This window comes from Xenopus laevis, chromosome 5S (genome assembly GCF_017654675.1).
Source record: "Xenopus laevis strain J_2021 chromosome 5S, Xenopus_laevis_v10.1, whole genome shotgun sequence".
Taxonomy (NCBI): Eukaryota; Metazoa; Chordata; class Amphibia; order Anura; family Pipidae; genus Xenopus; species Xenopus laevis.
Window position 1 is genome coordinate 66,827,853 of NC_054380.1, and position 20,158 is coordinate 66,848,010.

General features: G+C 36.5%; 1 protein-coding gene across 1 annotated transcript in view; it reads left to right on the forward strand.

Moving 5' to 3' along the window:
• Nucleotides 1–18,536, forward strand: part of lin28b.S (lin-28 homolog B S homeolog) — a 58,781-nt gene extending 40,245 nt beyond the window's left edge. Inside the window, exon 4 of the mRNA XM_018265415.2 lies at nucleotides 17,125–18,536. Coding sequence (XP_018120904.1) covers nucleotides 17,125–17,494 — 370 coding nt within the window. The 3' untranslated portion in view covers nucleotides 17,495–18,536. The remainder of the gene's footprint in view (nucleotides 1–17,124) is intronic.
• Nucleotides 18,537–20,158: the final 1,622 nt, after the last annotated feature.

Below are 20,158 nucleotides of genomic sequence, written 5' to 3' on the forward strand. Positions count from 1 at the left end.
AGTTCTCTCCAGAAACTACACTCATATTGCAGAATCCGAGATTAATCCAACAAAAAAGGATATTTACATTTTCAATCTAAAATCTGGTCAAATACTTTTTGAATCTTAAGGGGGGAGAAGAAAAGTTAGTCACGCCCATTGCTTACTTAACTTTACACTTGTGCCTTGGAGAGGCCATGAAATGTATTTTTTTGCTAAGCATGGTCTATAACAGTGCTGTCCAACTTCTGTGGTACCGAGGGACAAAATTTTACTGGCCTATGTGGTGGAGGGCCGATAATAGAAGTCAGTGTTCTGAGTAAACCGAGAATGGCACACACGCAGAACTGAGTAAGCAGAGAATGGCACACACAAGCAGCACTGGGCAAGCAGAGAATGGCATACACACGCAGCACTGGGCAAGCAGAGAATGGCACACACAAGCAGCACTGGGCAAGCAGAGAATGGCATACACACGCAGCACTGGGCAAGCAGAGAATGGCACACACAAGCAGCACTGAGTAAGCAGAGAATGGCACACACAAGCAGCACTGGGCAAGCAGAGAATGGAATTCAAAGCTGCAAAGGGAAACCAGCGCTCATCCAGCACGAGGTATAGACAGACAAAGGGGCAAGAAATTGACTCTCATATAGTGTAGTATTTTTTCATAGATAGAGTCCACCCTTTTGTGAGATTAAAATATTTCTAAAAAAGGTGCCTTCTCCAGAATATGCTATTTGCCGTGCTTAAACTTCACACAATAGGTGAGTCTAATGTGAGGATACTCACGAATGTTTAAACGAAGTTTGGGCGTTTAGAAAGATAATTGGACGATCATCCCCTCAAATCTCTCCAACCTCTGTGTCTTAAAAACAATGCGCTGACATAGTGTAAAATCGTCACTTTTTTAATCCCAAAAATAACATTAAAATCACACTCACAATGTTACTGTTAAAATTTTCGCATTAAAACAAAAGTCACCAGTTCGGCATCTGTTGGAGTCACTTAGGCAGCCGGTATAGATGTTGTTGCCGGCGTCTCGACCGCCTCGTGTATCCCAGTGAGCTTCGTGGATGACGTCACTGCCCGACGCGTTTCGTCTACTGACTTCCTCAAGGGCTTCAAAAGTGTCAGTGCGCATGTCGCCTTAAGAAGAGATATCGGATCCGGCTACGTGTACCTCCCTTCCGCTTCTCCGTCCTACTTGTTTATATGTTGCTATAGCAACATCTTTCCAGCGAAAAGTCTCCTCTATATTACCACAACCCAACGTACTATTTCAATCGTAGGGGAGACATCCTTACTGTTCCCACCGATGGATAGACACGTCCCCATACTACACAGCCTCTTCACTCTTTACCATAAAAATATTCCAACAGTTCCCACATACAGCATAAACAGCATAATTGTAATCTAGGTCATTTAAAAATTTCAAATAGGCAGCAAAATTATAATTCTAGGGCAATTAGGTCGTTACATACAAATACACATTTTTTTTTTCCATTTAAATTATAAAAAAGCTCTCAAATTGATGTCTACATTAAGTCCTTTAGGCGTAAAGGTTTCTAGGCTGTAAATCCAGCGGCTTTCACATTGTAGGGTGGTTTTTATCAAATCCCCCCTCTCCATCTTTTTTTCACTTCTTCCACCCCCCAATATTGTAAACCAGCAGGATTCATTGCGTGGGAATCTTTAAAATGTTTAGAGACGCTATGTTTCTCATTCCCTTTTTTTATATTGTTAACATGTTCTCTAATTCTATCTCTCAACTTCCTATTAGTTTTTCCCACGTATTGCAGTCCGCATGGGCATTGTAAACAGTAAATCACTTTTTTGTTGTACATCTAATATTCTGTTTTATCTCAAATTCCCTTTTGTTTACTTCTGAAGTGAATTTTTTCTTTTTCTTCCCATATCTACAGGCCGTACATAAAGAACATGGGTAAAAACCCGCCAATGTATGTTCCTTATGTATATGCTCTTTTTTGATACAGTGGTTATTAGTTAGAATTTGTTTCAAATTGTTCGCTCTTTTAAATACCACTTTGGGTTTGTCTGGAATGATTCCTCGCAATTCTATATCACATTGTAGTACTCCCCAATGTCTTTTAATAATTTTTCCTATACTCTTGGCCAATGGGTTGTATGTAGTCGAGAATACTATCTCTTGTTTTGTTTCACCTTTATTTTCCTTTACTTTCTCTCCCAATAGATCTGTTCTTATTATTTTATCTACCTTTTCTCTAGATTCTTTTATTGTTCTCTCTTTATATCCCCTTTCTCGAAATTTGTTGCTCATCTGATCTAGTTGTTCCTCTAACACTTTATCTTCACTACAGTTCTTTTTTTATCCGACACATTTGGCTAATGGGGATGCTTTTTACCCATTGTGGATGATGATTGCTATATGGTAGTACATAGTTGTTTGCATCTACTTCCTTAAAGAAGGTTTTAAAGTGTAGTTGTGTATCTTTAGGGTAAATCTCCAGATCTAGAAAATTTATTTTTTCGTAACTATAGGTGAGAGATAGGTCAATGTTCAAATCATTTTGATTTAGGGAGGCTACATACTCACACAGTGAACTTGCCGACCCCCTCCAGACAAGCACTATGTCGTCTATGTAGCGACGCCATAGGACAAGGCTCGCTCCCAGTTCTAGGTATGGGAGAACATGACATTCTTCCCAATACCCCATGTGCAAATTTGCATAACTGGGCATGAACCTCATACCCATGGCTGTCCCACATGTCTGTAGATAGTACCTGTCCTGGAACCAGAAGAAATTATGTTCCAGAATGAATTCAATTCCCTTTAGAATGAATTCCTTTTGAAGGGGTGGGATTAGTTCATCTTTACCTAAAAAGTGTGCTGTAGCTTTAAGTCCTTGATTGTGTCTTATTGAAGTGTAGAGTGATTTGACATCCAATGTTGCCAATAGCATATCAGACTTCCATTCTAAACTTTGTAACGTGCGAATGACTTCAGTAGAATCTTTTAAATAGGTGGGTAAGGATATAACATATTTCTGCAACATTCTGTCAATGTATTGTGACAGGTTGCTTGTTGGTGAATTGATTCCTGAAATAATTGGTCGTCCTGGAGGATTGGCCAAAAAGCAGAGAATGGCACACACAAGCAGAACTGAGTAAGCAGAGAATGGCACACACAGGGAGTGAAGGCAGAACAGAGCAGGAGAAAGTGTAAACTATCATTCTAATATGCATTACATACAGTGACACAGTGCTGGTGCCCCATTAGCATTTTGTATAAAGTGTGAACAATGTGGGCAGTTTCAGTCTGGGTTTCAGGTGTGAACAGTACGGGGCTTTAGGATATAAACAATAGAGGTGTCACAAGTGTGAACAATACAGGGGGATCACAGATGTGAACAATGCAGGGGATTAGTCTGAATTTGATCTTTAAACAATGCAGGGGCCAGTTAATCTCTGTAGTGATATTAAAAAAAACAACTTCAATTTGAATGTAAGATTTATCACATATTGACCCTTAACAGTTTTAATTCAACTATTCGCCACATAAAACTTGCCAAGTTCATGTAGAAGTCACTGGCAGAGGTCCCTTGAACCATTTGAAGATGTTAAATGCCTTCGTGACATTTGAGTTTTTTTCAGAGAAAAATTTAGTTCGAATTTGATTCGAATTTTCAGGTTGTTCTTATTCAATCAAATGTACTCATTTGAGTTGTTAGTACATTCAAATTTATTAGAGTTAAAAACATTCCCATAACTTATAAATTCAACCTTTGAAAATAACCCCCTACAGGTACACTCAACCTAAACTGTGCCATATACTTCTTAGTCACATTTTACTTTTTACAGGGCAGTCAATCCACAAACCAGATGGGGATGTTGGGGTTTACCTGAATGACAAGGTTTTATGGGTCATCTAGCAACGTGTGACCAAAAAACAGCCGTTTTTTACATTCATTTGAGGTTTTGTTGTTTGGCTGGAATATTTTAAAAATTACAAACACACACAGACTTCTTTACCACATTTTAAATAAGTTTACAAAAAAATGCTATGTAAATATTAGGAATCAAAAAATGTTAGTTTGTATCCTATTTTTTTTATATCAGTTTTTTCCTTCATTTTTTTAATATGTAAATATATTCAAAAGAGTAGATGATACTTTATGGAATGGTGTGATAACATGATTTCTGAAATATTTATACTTCATGGTTCTATACAAACTGACAAAATAAAGAACTGAACGTTCTTATGTATTCTATACAAAATGTGCTTTTCTTTCACCAAGCTGCCCTAGTGTTGCCTTTTACTTCAACTTGCACACTGAAAATGAAAGCCATGGTATTTGAGGAATGTTCAGACATTTCAATAGCAAATGGAACATCTTGTTGTTTTCAACAACTACACAAGGGGTATATGTGTACACTTGCTCTATTCTGATGGTTGTTTCTTAATCTACAGTATCTGATATTTTGAAATTTTGGTGTTCGCTAAAACCACCAAACATATACAGCTTTATGTTAACCAGAAAGTAAATCCTGTGGGGAATTGCTATAACAATGCTATGCAGCGATTCAACTTAGTGTGTTCTGAATACTTTCAAAATATGCATTATTTAGATATTGCTGCAGTTTTTGAAATTATTTTAGGATTATTTACACAGCTTTTCTGTAGCAACATGTTATAAGATATGTTTCTTCATAGTTACATGTTGTTAGTACTAAATCAAGGACCCCCCACAGGTTTGCTTACCAGAACATGGACTGGGTTTTGGTTGTAGTCCAAGTGGGTAAGGGGAATAACCTAAAATGTACTGTTTTATTTTGTTGGTAGATATACTGGTAAGATCTTAAATAACGACATCTTAAATGTCTTTGCTACCTCTTTATTGCAAAAGTCCTTGAAAATAATGGTGCAGTACAACTAAAGTCCTTATATTATGTAGCAATAGGTGGACAAGCAAAGAAAACGGCAGCATAAATCAGTTATTGCCACATTCTCACAGCACACTAGGAGCCAATTAACTGTGTGACCTTAGATTGTTAGTTTCACTAGTGATTGGACTGGTGTGGAAGCATAATGCAATATGTTGGCACATAAGAGATAATCTTTTTAATGTCATCAAATTTTGGATTTTCGTTTTTTTGAAAGTCTGCAGTGCTTTTGTCATTGTAACCAACCAAGTTTGGTTGTTCTATTCGGAGTGGTCTCTGTGAAGGTTTCATGAATAAACAGTTTGAAAAAAAGTACAATGGCATACCAAGTCCAAATGTCATTGTAGTTCTGCGTAACTGGCTTGTCACAATATAAGCATACGTTTTCAAATGTTTAACCAGTTGTCTGCTACTGACCACAACCTCTATGGAGCTAGTTGTACTTGATAGCTAGCACCATAAATTTTGGGTTCCTCGTTTTCTCATTGATTATTGCTGTACAGGTATTGGATCTGTTATCAGGAAACCTGTTATCCAGAAAGCTCCGAATTACGGAAAGACCATTTCCCATAGACTCCATTTTTTTCTAAATAATCCAAATTTTAAAAAATATTTCCTTTTTCTCTGTAATAATAAAACATTACCTTGTACTTGATCCAAACTAAGATATAACTAATCCTTATTGGAAGCAAAATCAGCCTATAGGGTTTATTTAATGTTTACATGATTTTTTAGTAGGCTTATGGTATGAAGATCGATATTTTGTAAAGATCTGTTATCCAGATACTCCAAGTCCCGAGCATCGTGCATAACAGATCCCATACATGTACCATGTATTGTCTGCCAACAGGAATCATAACAACAACAAAACAACAACAGAGGCCTGTGCAGAAAAGCTTAATGAATGCTGTACGTTTTATCTTGAATACCTTACCATGTAAAATGAAGAGTCCTGTTTAGTTTAAGACAGAAACAGAGGGTATTTTATTGTTTCGCTAGTAAAACAGATTGAGCAATATTTAGTAATATTGTATGTGCTGCTTTGCTGCACCCTCCCCATGTATACAAAAAGTACACACATATTAGGCTCTTAGTGGGTGTTTCCGACACTTCCCCTTTATTGGATTGGAAGAACTGCAGTCCCTTTTCTCAAATTGAGCAGGCAATTTTCCAATGCAGTTAGTTGTGCTCCATCTCTATTTTCCGGTTGCCTTCAACCTCCATGAGTACAACACAATTTGGTAAAAGGGGCTACTATCTTCCTGCAGTGGAATGTGGGAGAGATCCACTGCAGTGGAACATGGGCAGAAATGCCTTTGTCATTGTGGTGTTATTGTAGGCAGTGCAAGCCAATGATGCCTACATACATTGTAGAGGTTTGCATCAGTGTTTCTTCTTACAGCCCCCCAAAATTAAACCCCACTTTCAATGTACCCTATATGTGCACACATTTTTAACTTGTGTGTGCAGTGTGCTTGGGTCAGAATTGATACAAAATTCTTGCCTCAAAATTTTTGTATGAGCACACACCTTAGAGGGAACATTGCCCATTTTGTTACTCTTAAAGGATAACGGTGATAGAATTGAAGGAGACGGCCTGGGAGCAAGCAGAAGGGTGCTAATGCTATATGGTTGGATGGTTAAAAAACTACTGCATAAACAGATGAAAGAATGCATATCGAGAGATGTGAGTAAAACCAGAAAAGACAATAGTGGGCAAAAGGGGGTAGAACACATAAAACAGAAGAAGGGAGGGCAATCAAGTGAAGCAGCTATCATTTTTTTTGTTTTTTTTTTTAATTTAAAATCCGAATTTCCAGAGTTTTTACCCAATCTGATAAAATCATGCATTTTTTTTTTTTAAATAATAAAAAAGGTCCTATTGTGGATTCTAGTCAGTGTCGGACTGGGACACCAGGGGCCCACCTAAAAACCTTACACCAGGGGCCCACCAAAGAACCATAGATAAGGGACCCACTCTCAGTACTATTATTATTCTTCTCCTCACTCAACCTCTATTCTCCTAGTCTTTTTTCTTTACATACTATAATCTATTATTCCATCTATTTAGTCTCTTTGTTCTCAAAGACATAGGAAATGGCCATGACACCTGGGCCCACCGGGAGTTTTCCTGGTATCCCGGTGGGCCAGTCAGACACTGCTTCTGGTTAGGTCAGAAAGAAAATTACTGGAGACCACGAAGGTGAGCAATGGTTATGGATGGTGTATTGTCTGGTATGGAATAGTGTCAGGTTTTTTTTTTTAACTAACCATGTGGACATGCATTCTAGTAATTGGTCACTCTTAGATTCTTTCTAAGCCAGCCAATGTTTCTATTTGTTCAGTGGCCTCACTTTTCAAACTATGGTATGGAGAAAATGGCTTGTTTGGCTAGCTTATGTTGTCATAATCCTCTGTTTTTTAAGCAAAATATTGTAAATCAGTCTAACTAGAGGTTCACAATTTATTTATTTTTAACTCTCCCCACAGAAGTTAAACTGACCTGTGTAATGCATTTAAAGTACTAAGATAATGTTTCTTCAAGCGCACGTAGATTTCTTTTCGAGACTTTTTAAAGGTACTTACTAAAGTGTTCCAGGGTGGGAGAACACAATGAAGAAATTAACTTGCTAATTAAAACCAGTCGAGTTGTATGGTGGTGTATTGATTGCGTAATAACATGGCAGAACAATATGCCAACACTGATCTGGCTTGATAATGGATTAATGTGGTTAATGTGCATGCATACACGATAAAACTGAGAAACAATTTACCATGTTTATACGTATTTGTGTGTAGTTTTTTATGCTAATGTATTAGATTTACTAATGTATTGGTATTTAATACTATTATGTTTGCAAAATGTTTAATCACCTAAAGCTTTTAAGTTTGTCTATAAACTCTGCGTAATAAAAACTGTGTCCATATAAAGTCAAAATCTGAGGGCAGGAGATTAGAGCTGTACTTTGTATGTGTTCAATGCCAGCAATTTCTTACCCACAGAGCAACTTTTTATAAGCAGAGATTGAGTACTTAGTTGAAATAGAGGAATAGATCATTCCTGACTATCGTGAACAATCTTTGAGCAATTCTGCCTAGAAGATTGGGGAAACGACAATCAAAATGGGTATATGCTTAGCCCAAATGGCTTAATTCTGCTGTTGCTACCCAAGATGTCTACAAAATGACTATAGGCAGGAAGGAGAAATCGTAACCCATGGTGTTACAATTAGACTTATTGGACTTAAATTATTTTTGTTTTTTTAAATACCGGATTAATAAAGTAAATATCTACCATTTAAAATATGAATATGAAGAAATAAAACTGATTTTTAAATTATCAGTGCAAATATACAGAAGCAGTTTTGAAAAACCTAAAAATAAACTTGAACACCTCCTACATTTTCTTCGAATTAATGTTGAAAAATCAAATAAAAAAAATAGTCCAAGATTTCAAATTGTGTCCCATTGATATCTGTGAACTCTCCTCCTTTTAGATTTTTTTTTTTATGCTTGATTTTCCAGAAAGACAATATCTAATTTCCAGGAGACCTGATAGAAATGATTGTGGAAAGAACTGTATCTCTGGAATTGTTAGCCAGTTTATGCCAAACTGTTCCCATAATTACAGAACAGTTGTTGAATAAGAAATAAATAAATGTGCAACCACGCACTATATATATCATAATGTGGACTTTTGTTCAAAATGTTAGACATACCTTTCCCAAAAAAATGTTCTATAGCCTCCTGGTCGTTTACTACTCTTTAATGCTATACACCCACAAGCAAAAACCGTACAGTAGTTTACTTATTCCTGGCATCACATATGCAGTACTTGGAGCCTGAATGTTCGATAACATCTACAGTATCTTACAGTCTGGTGGTGCATATAGGCAGATATTTTGCACTTTTAGCTAAACTAAACAGGAGATTTTGAAGATAGCATTGTTAAAAAATAATCGGACTGATAGAAAAACCTGATGTGTACTCTGAAGCCTTGCTCTCTGACACACCTGCTGGAGCGGAACACAACGTGCTACGTCTTCATCCATTGAATATCTGATGGTAATCGTCTTTTTCTTTGATATTCATTGACTGTCTTATATAGATCCATGACCAATTTGCAAGTCAAATAAGATTTGGGTGGCTCATTATAGCTGTCGGGGGCAGATTTTGTAAGGTTTTACAAAATCTCATACTACTCCTGTGTAGTTAAGCACGTAAAGAGTAATAGAAGCAAATGACTGAGTGATTTAAGGAATAATAATCTGAAACAATAGAAACCCTCAATCTCTAAGAATATGATTTTCTGTCTGTACCACAAATAATTTAGACCATCCTTAACAGCAGATTAAAATGATCAAACAAGACTCTCTTCTGTCAGTCACAGATCTTACAATTTGCAATAGTACAACATAATAAGATGGGGTAAGGGAGAATCTGCACCTGAATTTACGGAGTTGTCACACTGAAATATCAGAGACATGAACATTAAAGGGGTACTGTCATGGGAAAATTTTAATTTTTTTCAAAATGAATCAGTTAATAGTGCTGCTCCAGCAGAATTCTGCACTGAAATCCATTTCTCAAAAGAGCAAACATGGGGCTAGACATTTTGTCAATTTCCCAGCTGCCCCTGGTCATGTGACTTGTGCCTGCACTTTAGAAGAGAAATGCTTTTTGGCAGGCTGCTGTTTTTCCTTCTCAATGTAACTGAATGTGTCTCAGTGGGACATGGGTTTTTACTATTGAATGCTGTTCTTAGATCTACCAGGCAGCTGTTATCTTGTGTTAGGGAGCTGTTATCTGGTTACCTTCCCATTGTTCTTTTGTTTGGCTGCTGGGGGGGAAAAGGGAGGGGGTGATGTCACTCCAACTTGCAGTACAGCAGTAAAGAGTGACCATAAGTCACATGACTTGGGGCAGCTGGGAAATTAACAATATGTCTAGCCCCATGTCAGATTTCAAAATTGATTATAAAAAATTCTGTTTGCTCTTTTGAGAAATGGATTTCAGTGCAGAATTCTGCTGGAGCAGCACTATTAACTGATTCATTTAGAAAAAAATTTTTTTTCCCATGACAGTATCCCTTTAAGTTTTAAACTTGAATTTTGGTATAAACAAAACATGGAAGGCAATTGAAAAAAGTCCGGGCACCATTTTCGTCGCTTCGGTAATCTTTAGTATGTAAGCGTCGTTTCGGTGCATGTGCAGCTGGAGCAGTCTTCCATTTCTTGATAACTACGCATGTGCCAAAAGTGACGAAAATTACTGAAGCGCCGGAAGAAGACCCGAAGATTACCGAAGCGCCGAAATATGAAGTCATTACAGGCTTAGGGGCATTTACAGGTGTTAACACCTGTGCAGGGGGGGCAGGAAGGGGGACTATGGAGGGTTAGGGTTTTTACATTTAAGTAATAAATATTGCCCTTTTACATGTTTTGCCTTGAACCACCATTTCGTGATGGTCTGTGTGCTGCCTCAGAGATCACCTGACCAGAAATACTGCAGCTCTAACTGTAAAAGGAAAGTGTGGAAGCAAAAGTCGGAACTTTGTCTGTTAATTGGCTCATGTAGCCTAACATGTATGGTTTGTTTGTGTGCACTGTGAATCCTAGGATTCCAGGGGGCGCCCCTTGCTTTTTTTAAAATGTCAGTTTTCTGTTTTATGACACGTGCTACTAAAAAAAGTATTTTATTATGAAAATGGGTTATTTACATGAAGCAGGGTTCTGCATATGAGCCGTTTTATGCAATATATTTTTATAGAGACCTACCTTTTTCGGGGGTGTAGTTATCCTTTAATGCAGTACTACATACAGAATGAGGCACAACACTTTGTACTTCATTTTACGAGCGCAAAGAGTTGCCTCAGGCCACAAAAAGATTGACAAGGAGCTGCCCCTTCTGTGGTCAGTAAGCCTTGAGGTGTATGTGGTAATGCAACAATGGAAAAAAATCCCCATCATAGATATTATTTTCCTTTTACCTCTTTTGGGCATCACTGGATAATATCAGCAAATAGGACAAAACTTTTTCTTAGTTTTATTCAGTTGTAAATGTAAAGAATTCTCTCCCTTCAAAGTATTTTTTCTTTACAATTGGCGATAAGCAAATTTTTCGCCAGGTTACATTGCAAAAAAGACACCCAAAGACTCCAATGAATGGAAAAAATTGCTGCATGTCAAAGAAAAATAAAAAATTGCTGTGTGTAAAAAGTAAAAAAATTGTTGCCTATTGCCAAATTCATTTATCAAATTTTTCACCATTTCGCAAATTTTCTGCAAAATGGGTCAGATTCGCCCATCACTAAGATGTTTTCTACAGTAGCCATAATCTACCTATATAAAGCAAAGGTAAATTAAGGCAGTGACATTGAATTTATCAAACTGAATAATAGAAATTACTACAGGGGCTGCACTGTAAATAAAGGAATCCACTGCTTAATGCTGATGGTGCAGTTTTTAGTAAATATATATGTGTAAAAATGTAAAAAAGGGAAAGTTGTGCTCACCACTAATTTTTAAAACCATTAGGCAGGGGTGCAATGAGGCTGTGACCACAAAATACATATAGACAAATACAAGAGTCCTCTGCACTCAACCCATTATCAATATATTTAAGACAGAGACATTTTGTGCATACTGCTACTAAAAAATGCCTTACCCTTTAAACAAAACAGGGATTGTTTGTCCATATATTGCAATATATTTAAGATGGCCAACTACGTCAAAGTCATCCCATATCTGGCCAGTCCTATGCTCAATTTTCATCTGATTCATTAAGAATTCTATTGCTTCATTATACATTTTACAAAGGGACTAAGTTCTACCTGCAACTTACTTGCTGCTTTCAAAGTAAACCTCCATACTTGGCTGCCCTTTTATTAGACACCAGTGGGATCACCTGACTATAGATGGGAAGGGTGGGAGCTACAACATGGAGCTGGTCACTGCTCCTGTATAACTATAACAAACAAGGGAAAGTTGTGCTCACCACTAATTTTTAAAACCATTAGGCAGGGGTGCAATGAGGCTGTGACCACAAAATACATATAGACAAATTTAAGAGTCCACTGCATTCAACCCATTATCAATATATTTAAGACAGAGACATTTTGTGCATACTGCTACAGAAAAATGCAAAGTAAAATTTAAGCTGAAATATATAAACAGGTTTCTGAATGTCTACAACCAAAATATTAGCCTCTGTTTACTGTGGTTGGTTGTTGCTTAGATTTGTTTAATGGTTATAGTTTTTAAACATGTCATTCTATATCTGTCAGCTTGGTGTTTATTTAAATTTTTTACAGAAAGAATAGCATTTATGTAATTATTATTGTGTTGTCACAAGGTTGAGTTTTTATTTTATTATTCTTGTACTTCATTGTGCCACTGTACCTTAAGTTTTTAAGAGATGAATTCTCAGGAATAATGTACTTTTGAACAAACAGCAGCTATACAGACACATTTTTGGACTACTTTGTAATAATCCCTTATAAAGTAGAAACACTTTATCTAAAGCTGTGACTGGGGCAATTCCTCTTTATTTAATCATTCTCGTGTAAAATAAATATTTGAAAGCTATTGCTTTACTAAAGGTGTTAATACATTTTTGTGCTACTAGCTGTTTCAGATTAAATAAGATTCAAATTTTTAAGTGTTTGTATATCAAAATATCTGGTATTCTGTCATATGTAATTATTTGCAGTGTCACATTTAAAAAAAAAAAAAAAAAACTTTTTGGAATTTTAGTTCCAATTTTGTCATCTGACAAAATGTGTAGTTCCAATAAATAATGCAAAGTGAAATGTTGGAATTCCCAAGTAATCTGTTAAAAGTAAATAGGATTGACCAGACTGGGGATGAGCTGACAAATATATTGTGGCTGACAAATATATTGCAATTATTATTTTTATTTTATTTGTAGTATTTGCATCTTTGATTTATATATATATCACGAACTCGTTTACACAATGCACATTAAACAAGATGGGTTGTTGATTCATGTGTAAAGGGAAAGTGCATTTTCATAATTGCTTTTTATACAAAACTCCTTTTCATATATTGATAAGGTTAAATGCAGAGGACCTTGTTTTCTGTTTGAATAATGTTGTCACACCCTCATTTATCATTTAAATGTTGAGTGGAGACTACAAATTTTCTTGTTTTGCCATTTGTTCAGATATAATTTAGAATAACTAAAATATCAGAGCTTTAACATAACTGAAAAAGAGGCAAGTATTTAACCTATGAAGTTGCTTAGTTTTCTATAACACCTGCTATGTGGCTTGGTGCTTTCTCATGATCGGAATTCTCAGATATGTATATTACCTTACCACAAACATCTATTCATTGATATTGTTGGTGATGACTCATTATGTGGCTTTGTAATTTTTCTAAATATTTTCACGACTAATTAATGTAGTCTGAAATAGACTTTTCCATTTAAATAGTTGCATTTATATTCAACAGAGAATTCTTAGTGAATTATTTTAATTATTTGGCATTGTTTTTTATGCTATTAGTAATTTTTGTAATTTAGCAGACGCTAAAAATAACAAACATTTACATGTAGTTTGAATGAATGGTTAAATTATTAAAATGTCAAACCTTCATTTTGCTGCATCATTTAAAGTTAAACTTGTGAAAATTAAATATAGCATAGTACATTCTATCTATTTCTATTTTTATTATTTTAATAGCATAATTTATTATTCCAAGAATCTAAAATAGCTGATTCACTAATGGTTTCAGATTTATTTGAAATAAATTAGATTGAGTAATCATTGTGAATTTATTTTATTTAGATGATCTAGGAAGCTAGTAGTTTGGTAAATGGAAATGACTATAGATATTTAATGAATTATATCATTAACATGATAAAATGGTAAACAAAATCCTATCCACAGGATTTGTCTATTGAATTTAACATCCTAGATTGTTGGTGGGCTACTAAAAAGCAATCATTTATTTATTTTTTACAAATCCTAAATCCAGTAATATCAATATTACTGACCAGCTGGATTTCTTTTAAGTTCTGATTTTTTTTCATTCCAGATTAAACTTTGTTAAATATGTTCAAAGTATTAATAAATATGAGCACTGCAAAGGTTTTTAAATAAGGTTTCTATATTTAACTTTCTACTGTTAAAATGCTGCTGCAGATTGAAACGTGAATAATACATACATATATTACATTGATTTGTTACAGTGATTGCAGTATTACGGTGGCTTTTTGAAACTGTATAGTGAAATTAAAAAAGGCTTTTTCATAAGAATTTTAACACCACTTTATTTTGATAAACTCAATTAATTTTTTACCAAATAAAAGAACGGTGCAGGCTGTCCGCATTATTGCTTCTTTGCCAGTTTTGGTCTAGAGATGTAATGTTGCCCCCTTGTGGAATCAGAATTGACTAGGATGAAGCTACAATATCCGTTATTCTAGTGCGCTGTCATCCTGTTACGTTGGTTATAGGGTTTTTATTGTACAGTGATTGTGTTTAAAAATCTCAAGTTTTATTTGTGTTATTTGAGTTGCATCCAACAGCAAAACCTATGTGATAATACAAACTTTTTCAAATTGGCTTTCTTGGCACTATGGCTTATAAAACATTGGTGCAGATAAAGGAGCAAAGTGGAAAATTAACTTTTCAATTTGCATCATAAAGATGGTTATGTTTTTTTATAGAAGTAGGGATGGTTAACCTGTAAAAGTCCTAGTTCTTTGCTGGTGATAGTGCACAAAATAACCCAGTTCTCAAAAGAATGTCCGTCTCTCTTGCTCATATATATAATTTTTAAGAATAAATTACGGATCTGTTTAAGCCTTTGTATTCTGTATTAAGTGCTTACCTTGTGTGCTTATATTGCATAAAAGTAAGGGGGAGAATAACCGTTATAGGGAGATGCTTTGCTGAAATCCAGTTGCAGTTATTAAACATGTTTATGTAGATATCAGATTAGAAGACGCCCACCCTAAGAAGCAATTTTAAGGTGCTAATTAGAGTCCTGCAGCAGGTCGGGTACCTGTGGGTTAACAGCAAAAAAAAGCAGGCACCTTGCTGAATGAGGGGAGAATTTTCAGGTGCGGGTATACCCGTGGGTCTGCAGGTCGGGTTGCGGGTCTCATCTAAATGTCTTATCTAATGTAATATTGTCTCTATTTTACTCCTTTGAAAGTTTTACGAAACTTGTTTCTGTCCCCGCCCACTTTTGACGACATCACTTTTTCATTTGCTTCTTGTTTGGTGGTCGGCGGGTTGTGTGTCGGGTTGCGGATAAGGCAGTTGCGGGTCAGGTAGTGGATCAAAGTGGCTAAATATGCGGGTTGTGGTTTGGGCTGCGGGTCTGTGTCTTAGAAATTGGTCCCCACATGTGGGTCTCCAAAGTTAACATGTACAAAAATAAACTAAAAGATTGCACACTCTACTTAGAAAAGCAAAAACGTATTTATTATAAAATAAGTAGTGAGCCCAATGTGTTTTGACCATGGTCTTCCTCAGGGGCACAAAAATCAAAAAAGAGAGGACTTTTTTGTGCCCCTGAGGAAGACCACCATGGTCGAAACGTGTTGGGCTCACTACATATTTTGGTATTTTTTGTTACTTTTTGGATTTTTTGTTACCTTTTTCTTTTGATGTAATAAATACTTTTTTGCTTTTCTAAATTGAGTGTGCAATCCTTTAGTTTATTTTTGTACATTAAACATGTTTAGGCTATGGACACGCTGGGCTGAAGCCAAGAATCCGCCCCTACTTTTGAATTGGCACTTTTCTGTGTCTGCACACAAAGCCGATGTGGTGGCCCAGGTGCAGGCATACGGAGTGGATTTTGGCACTGAAATGCATGCTTGTGTACTTCAGCAACAAAATCTGCTCCATGTGCCTTTTCATTCAAACATAGGGGCTGATTATAGGCCATGCAGATCAGCCCAGTGTGGACGCAGTCTGAATTGTAGCATGGCTTTTCATTTGGTTAGAAGGCAAATCATTTTCTAAGGGAAATTATACACAACACATTTTATCACTCGCATGATTTTTCACTGAAGGTAGAAATGGAGGAATAACACTGGAATATATCCATCAATAGACTATACTGTGTTGACCCTGCTAGCGCAATTACCAGAGTCAATAAATAAATGTTTAATGCAGTGTTTGAAATTTGTTTTAATCTTTCTAAAATGGTTACTTTAATAGTGTTTCATTGCCAACCTACGTTTCACCAGATCCTCAGCAGTTGGATTGGATTAAAGACATGCTAATTAACCAGGAAGGAAAGAGTGTTAGGCAGAAGCTATGAATGCCTATTCTTCCCTTCTTGTGTATTAACCCACTCAGTGGTGGGAAAGGACCATATATACTGTCAGAGGGTTAGCAGAAAGTTGTTGGTGTTTACTTTGGAAAGTCAAGGGGCATGCATGGCCCATTTTACTAGTATACAGGACCTGCCACACTGATGTCCTTTTGACCAGTGCATTATAATCAAGGGCCTTCAGGTCAAAGGGGCCTAATAATTTAGTAGTATGGGGTCTCATGATTACTAATTTTGGCTCTGCCTATGATATTGGACAGTTTCAGGCCCCCTTTTTATTCCTCTAGATTATCAATGAATACAGAAGATTTCTGAATAACCGTGTGTTGGTATTTAGCTTGCATGACAAATTGTATTTGCACAGTACCGTAACTAGAGGGGGGCGGGCCCTGGTGTGTGACGCGCAGCCGGGCCCCTGCCCCCTCCGTATGGCCCGCATTTCAGTGGCGTGCAGGCTGCCGGGGGCCCTGAGGGGGTGAGGGCCCTGGCCCGCTCGCACCCCCTGCTCCCCCGGTAGTTCCGCCACTGTATTTGCAGTTGTTGTTCTGCCTTCATCTCTCCCAAAAACAATTTTTAAAAGTATATTACAAGCATGCTTTATAACCTGAGATTTTAACTTTATAGCAAATCATAAAATTGACACAAGGCAGTCAAAAACCTTTTGTTAGAACAATCAAGGTAAAAGTAAAGTGTCATGGCAAAAAAGAAAATAATAACACATAAGCAGACTTTTTTTAAAATAAGTAATAATGGAGAAACAAACACTCTTCTGAAATTCTTTATAGCATTGCTCAAATGTGTGTTAAAAATAGGGAAAGTGATTTGCAGAAAATTTTTAAATGGGTTGTAATGCCTTAATCTGGTGCAACTAAAATCAGTGTTTGTTCTTTTCACTCTTCCTTTTAGATGCTATAACTGTGGTGGCCTTGATCATCATGCAAAAGAATGTAATCTACCTCCGCAGCCAAAAAAGTGCCATTACTGTCAAAGCACAATGCACATGGTAGCTAACTGCCCACACAAAATAGTTCCACAGCATCCAACAACTTCTCAGGGAAGATATGAAGCAGAACCACAGCCTTCAACTTCATCTTTTCAGAGAGAAGGGGGAGGGGCGTTTGACTATTCATCTCCATCTTATTCTCAGGAGGGAAGATCAGAGCTCTCAGAACGTTCAAGCAGGTTGCCACAAGAAGCTTCCTTAAGTAAGATATCTACATCGCCTGAAGAACAAAGCAGAAAGGGGCCTTCTGTTCAAAAAAGAAAAAAAACTTAAGGCTTTGTCCTGGTGTTTCCCTTTAACTTCACCCTTTCTGGGAAGTTCTACCTCATACAAATACAGGGGAAGTCATTTCATTTATTGCAACTGACCAGGAATTTTAACTACTGTTAAGAAACTGTGAATTTAAGAAAAAAAGCAAAAAAGCAAAATCATGAAATGGACAAATCACTCCAAGCAAAATTAAAATGCAGGGTGTTTTTCTATATTTTATTTTCTAATTATTTTGTGTTTTCATATCTGTATAACATTTTGCCCTTAATACATATCACATTATAATTTGAAGGAAAAAGGCATCTTTGATATAATTGTGTGTGTCTATATACACATATATACAAAATAAAGGTGCACATACTGTAGCACACACCAGGAAATGGCAATTCCCTGAGTGATAACATAGATAACATGAAAATGGCTCTCCAATCAGAACTATTAAAAAAGCAAAAGGGAGTCACAGTTATAAAGGCTTGTTTAACATTTTCATTGGGATAGAAGCAGGAATATTACTGGCGGTCCACCTAAATAAGGCCCCGTACAAATGTTGCAACTACAGCTTAGATAATCAGGCTTTCCATATTCATTGTTTTTAATTGTTACTTTTTTTTGTTAAACACTCCTGAAATTAATTTTTTTATTTTTACTGTCAAAATGTTATTGTGTACACAAAGTTTATAAGATTGTTGGGTTTTTTGCACCATCTCTATCAATCCTTCCTAAACAGGAGGGGGTTTTCCTGCCCCTGACCTTTTTGAACCTTCGGAGTTCTAACTGAGCAATATATTGAGCCAAATATGCTTAAGGTGTCTTTAAATATTATGTTCACATATAAAAGATCAAAAAGAGACAATGAATGATTATCTTCTGTGATGTTGTATCATATCCTGTATTAATTATAGTGTGTACTAGATGAAAACAATGCAAAAAACATCACAGTTGTATTGAAGTCACATTGGCATAATTTCTAAAAAAATGAATCTTGGCAGTGGCAACAACACAATTTTCATGTTATTTAGCTTAAACATGGTCTTTGGGGACCATTTAGATCTGATTACATTCATACAATTGCCACAACGGGGCAAATTAAAGGGATACCGTCATGGGAAAAAAAATGTTTTTTCAAAATGAATCAGTTAATAGTGCTGCTCCAGCAGAATTCTGCACTGAAATCCATTTCTCAAAAGAGCAAACAGATTTTTTTATATTCAATTTTGAAATCTGACATGGGGCTAGACATTTTGTCAATTTCCCAGCTGCCCCTGGTCATGTGACTTGTGCCTGCACTAGAGAAATGCTTTCTGGCAGGCTGCTGTTTTTCCCTTCTCAATGTAACTGAATGTGTCTCATAGGGACATGGGTTTTTACTATTGAGTGCTGTTCTTAGATCTACCAGGCAGCTGTTATCTTGTGTTAGGGAGCTGTTATCTGGTTACCTTCCGATTGTTCTTTTGTTTGGCTGCTGGGGGGGGGGGTGATATCACTCCGACTTGCAGTACAGCAGTAAAGAGTGATTGAAGTTTATCAGAGCACAAGTCATATGACTTGGGGCAGCTGGGAAATTGACAATATGTCTAGCCCCATGTCAGATTTCAAAATTGAAATTAAATATATCTGTTTGCTCTTTTGAGAAATGGATTTCAGTGCAGAATTCTGCTGGAGCAGCTCTATTAACTGATTCATTTTGAAAAAACATTTTTTACCATGACCGTATCCCTTTAATTATACACAGAATAACATGAATGTGTTACACATTTAGATTAATCTAACATTTACAGGCCGTGCAATGAATCAAGTGTAACCGTTTGTCTCTTATTTGCTTTTCTGAAAATTCTGTTATGGTGCCTTACACCTTTTACAGAAAGCATAACTAGCTATTTTAAGATAACTTGGTAGAACACTGATTGTAAAAAAAATTCTGTCATCTGGTGTCCACATTTTAGAGGGATACTATTGTCACATAACTGAAGGTGTTTAAGTGTAATCATTTTATGCAATTTGTTTTTAATTTTTGTTGTTTTTAACCTTTTCAGAGAAAATGCTTGTCCCTACTAGACAGTGAGGTAGACTATCTGGTGCATAAAACAACTGAAATAGTTCTAAATGCAGGGCCTGTCTACATACTGCAGAACAATCTATCACTGATCTGGTGCAAGAAGGGGCTGCCCTTTTTGCATATAAATTCAGGGCTCTTATTACAAGCAAGCCAATCCCTGACCCTGTCTGCACTCACAGGCTGCATCTTTGTTGAGCAGTAAGTAAGCAACCATCCTTGTATGTGTGTTTGCAGAAAGGACAGATCTTGCTTGCTGATCATAGCAGAGCTGCAGAGCATGAGACCAGCAGGGCTGGTATTGTTTTCAGCTAAAGCTGTGAAATTTAGGTGCAAAAGGGACAGTGCCATCTCCCTTAGGTGATAGATTGGCAGACGGGTTGGAGGTGAGTGGAATCTCACTTATGCAGTATTTAGAAAGGATCCATGTAGAGACATTTCAGCAAGTATTTGTGAGAGTTTGCCAACATAGGCTGTTCTGGCCCACTTGGAACCCCTTAGTCTGGGACTAATTTACTCTAAAATAGTTAAACCTAAAGCAAATTGCTAAGGCTATTTTATAATCACACACACACACACACCAACACTGCTTCCCATTCTCTCGTTGTGCCAAA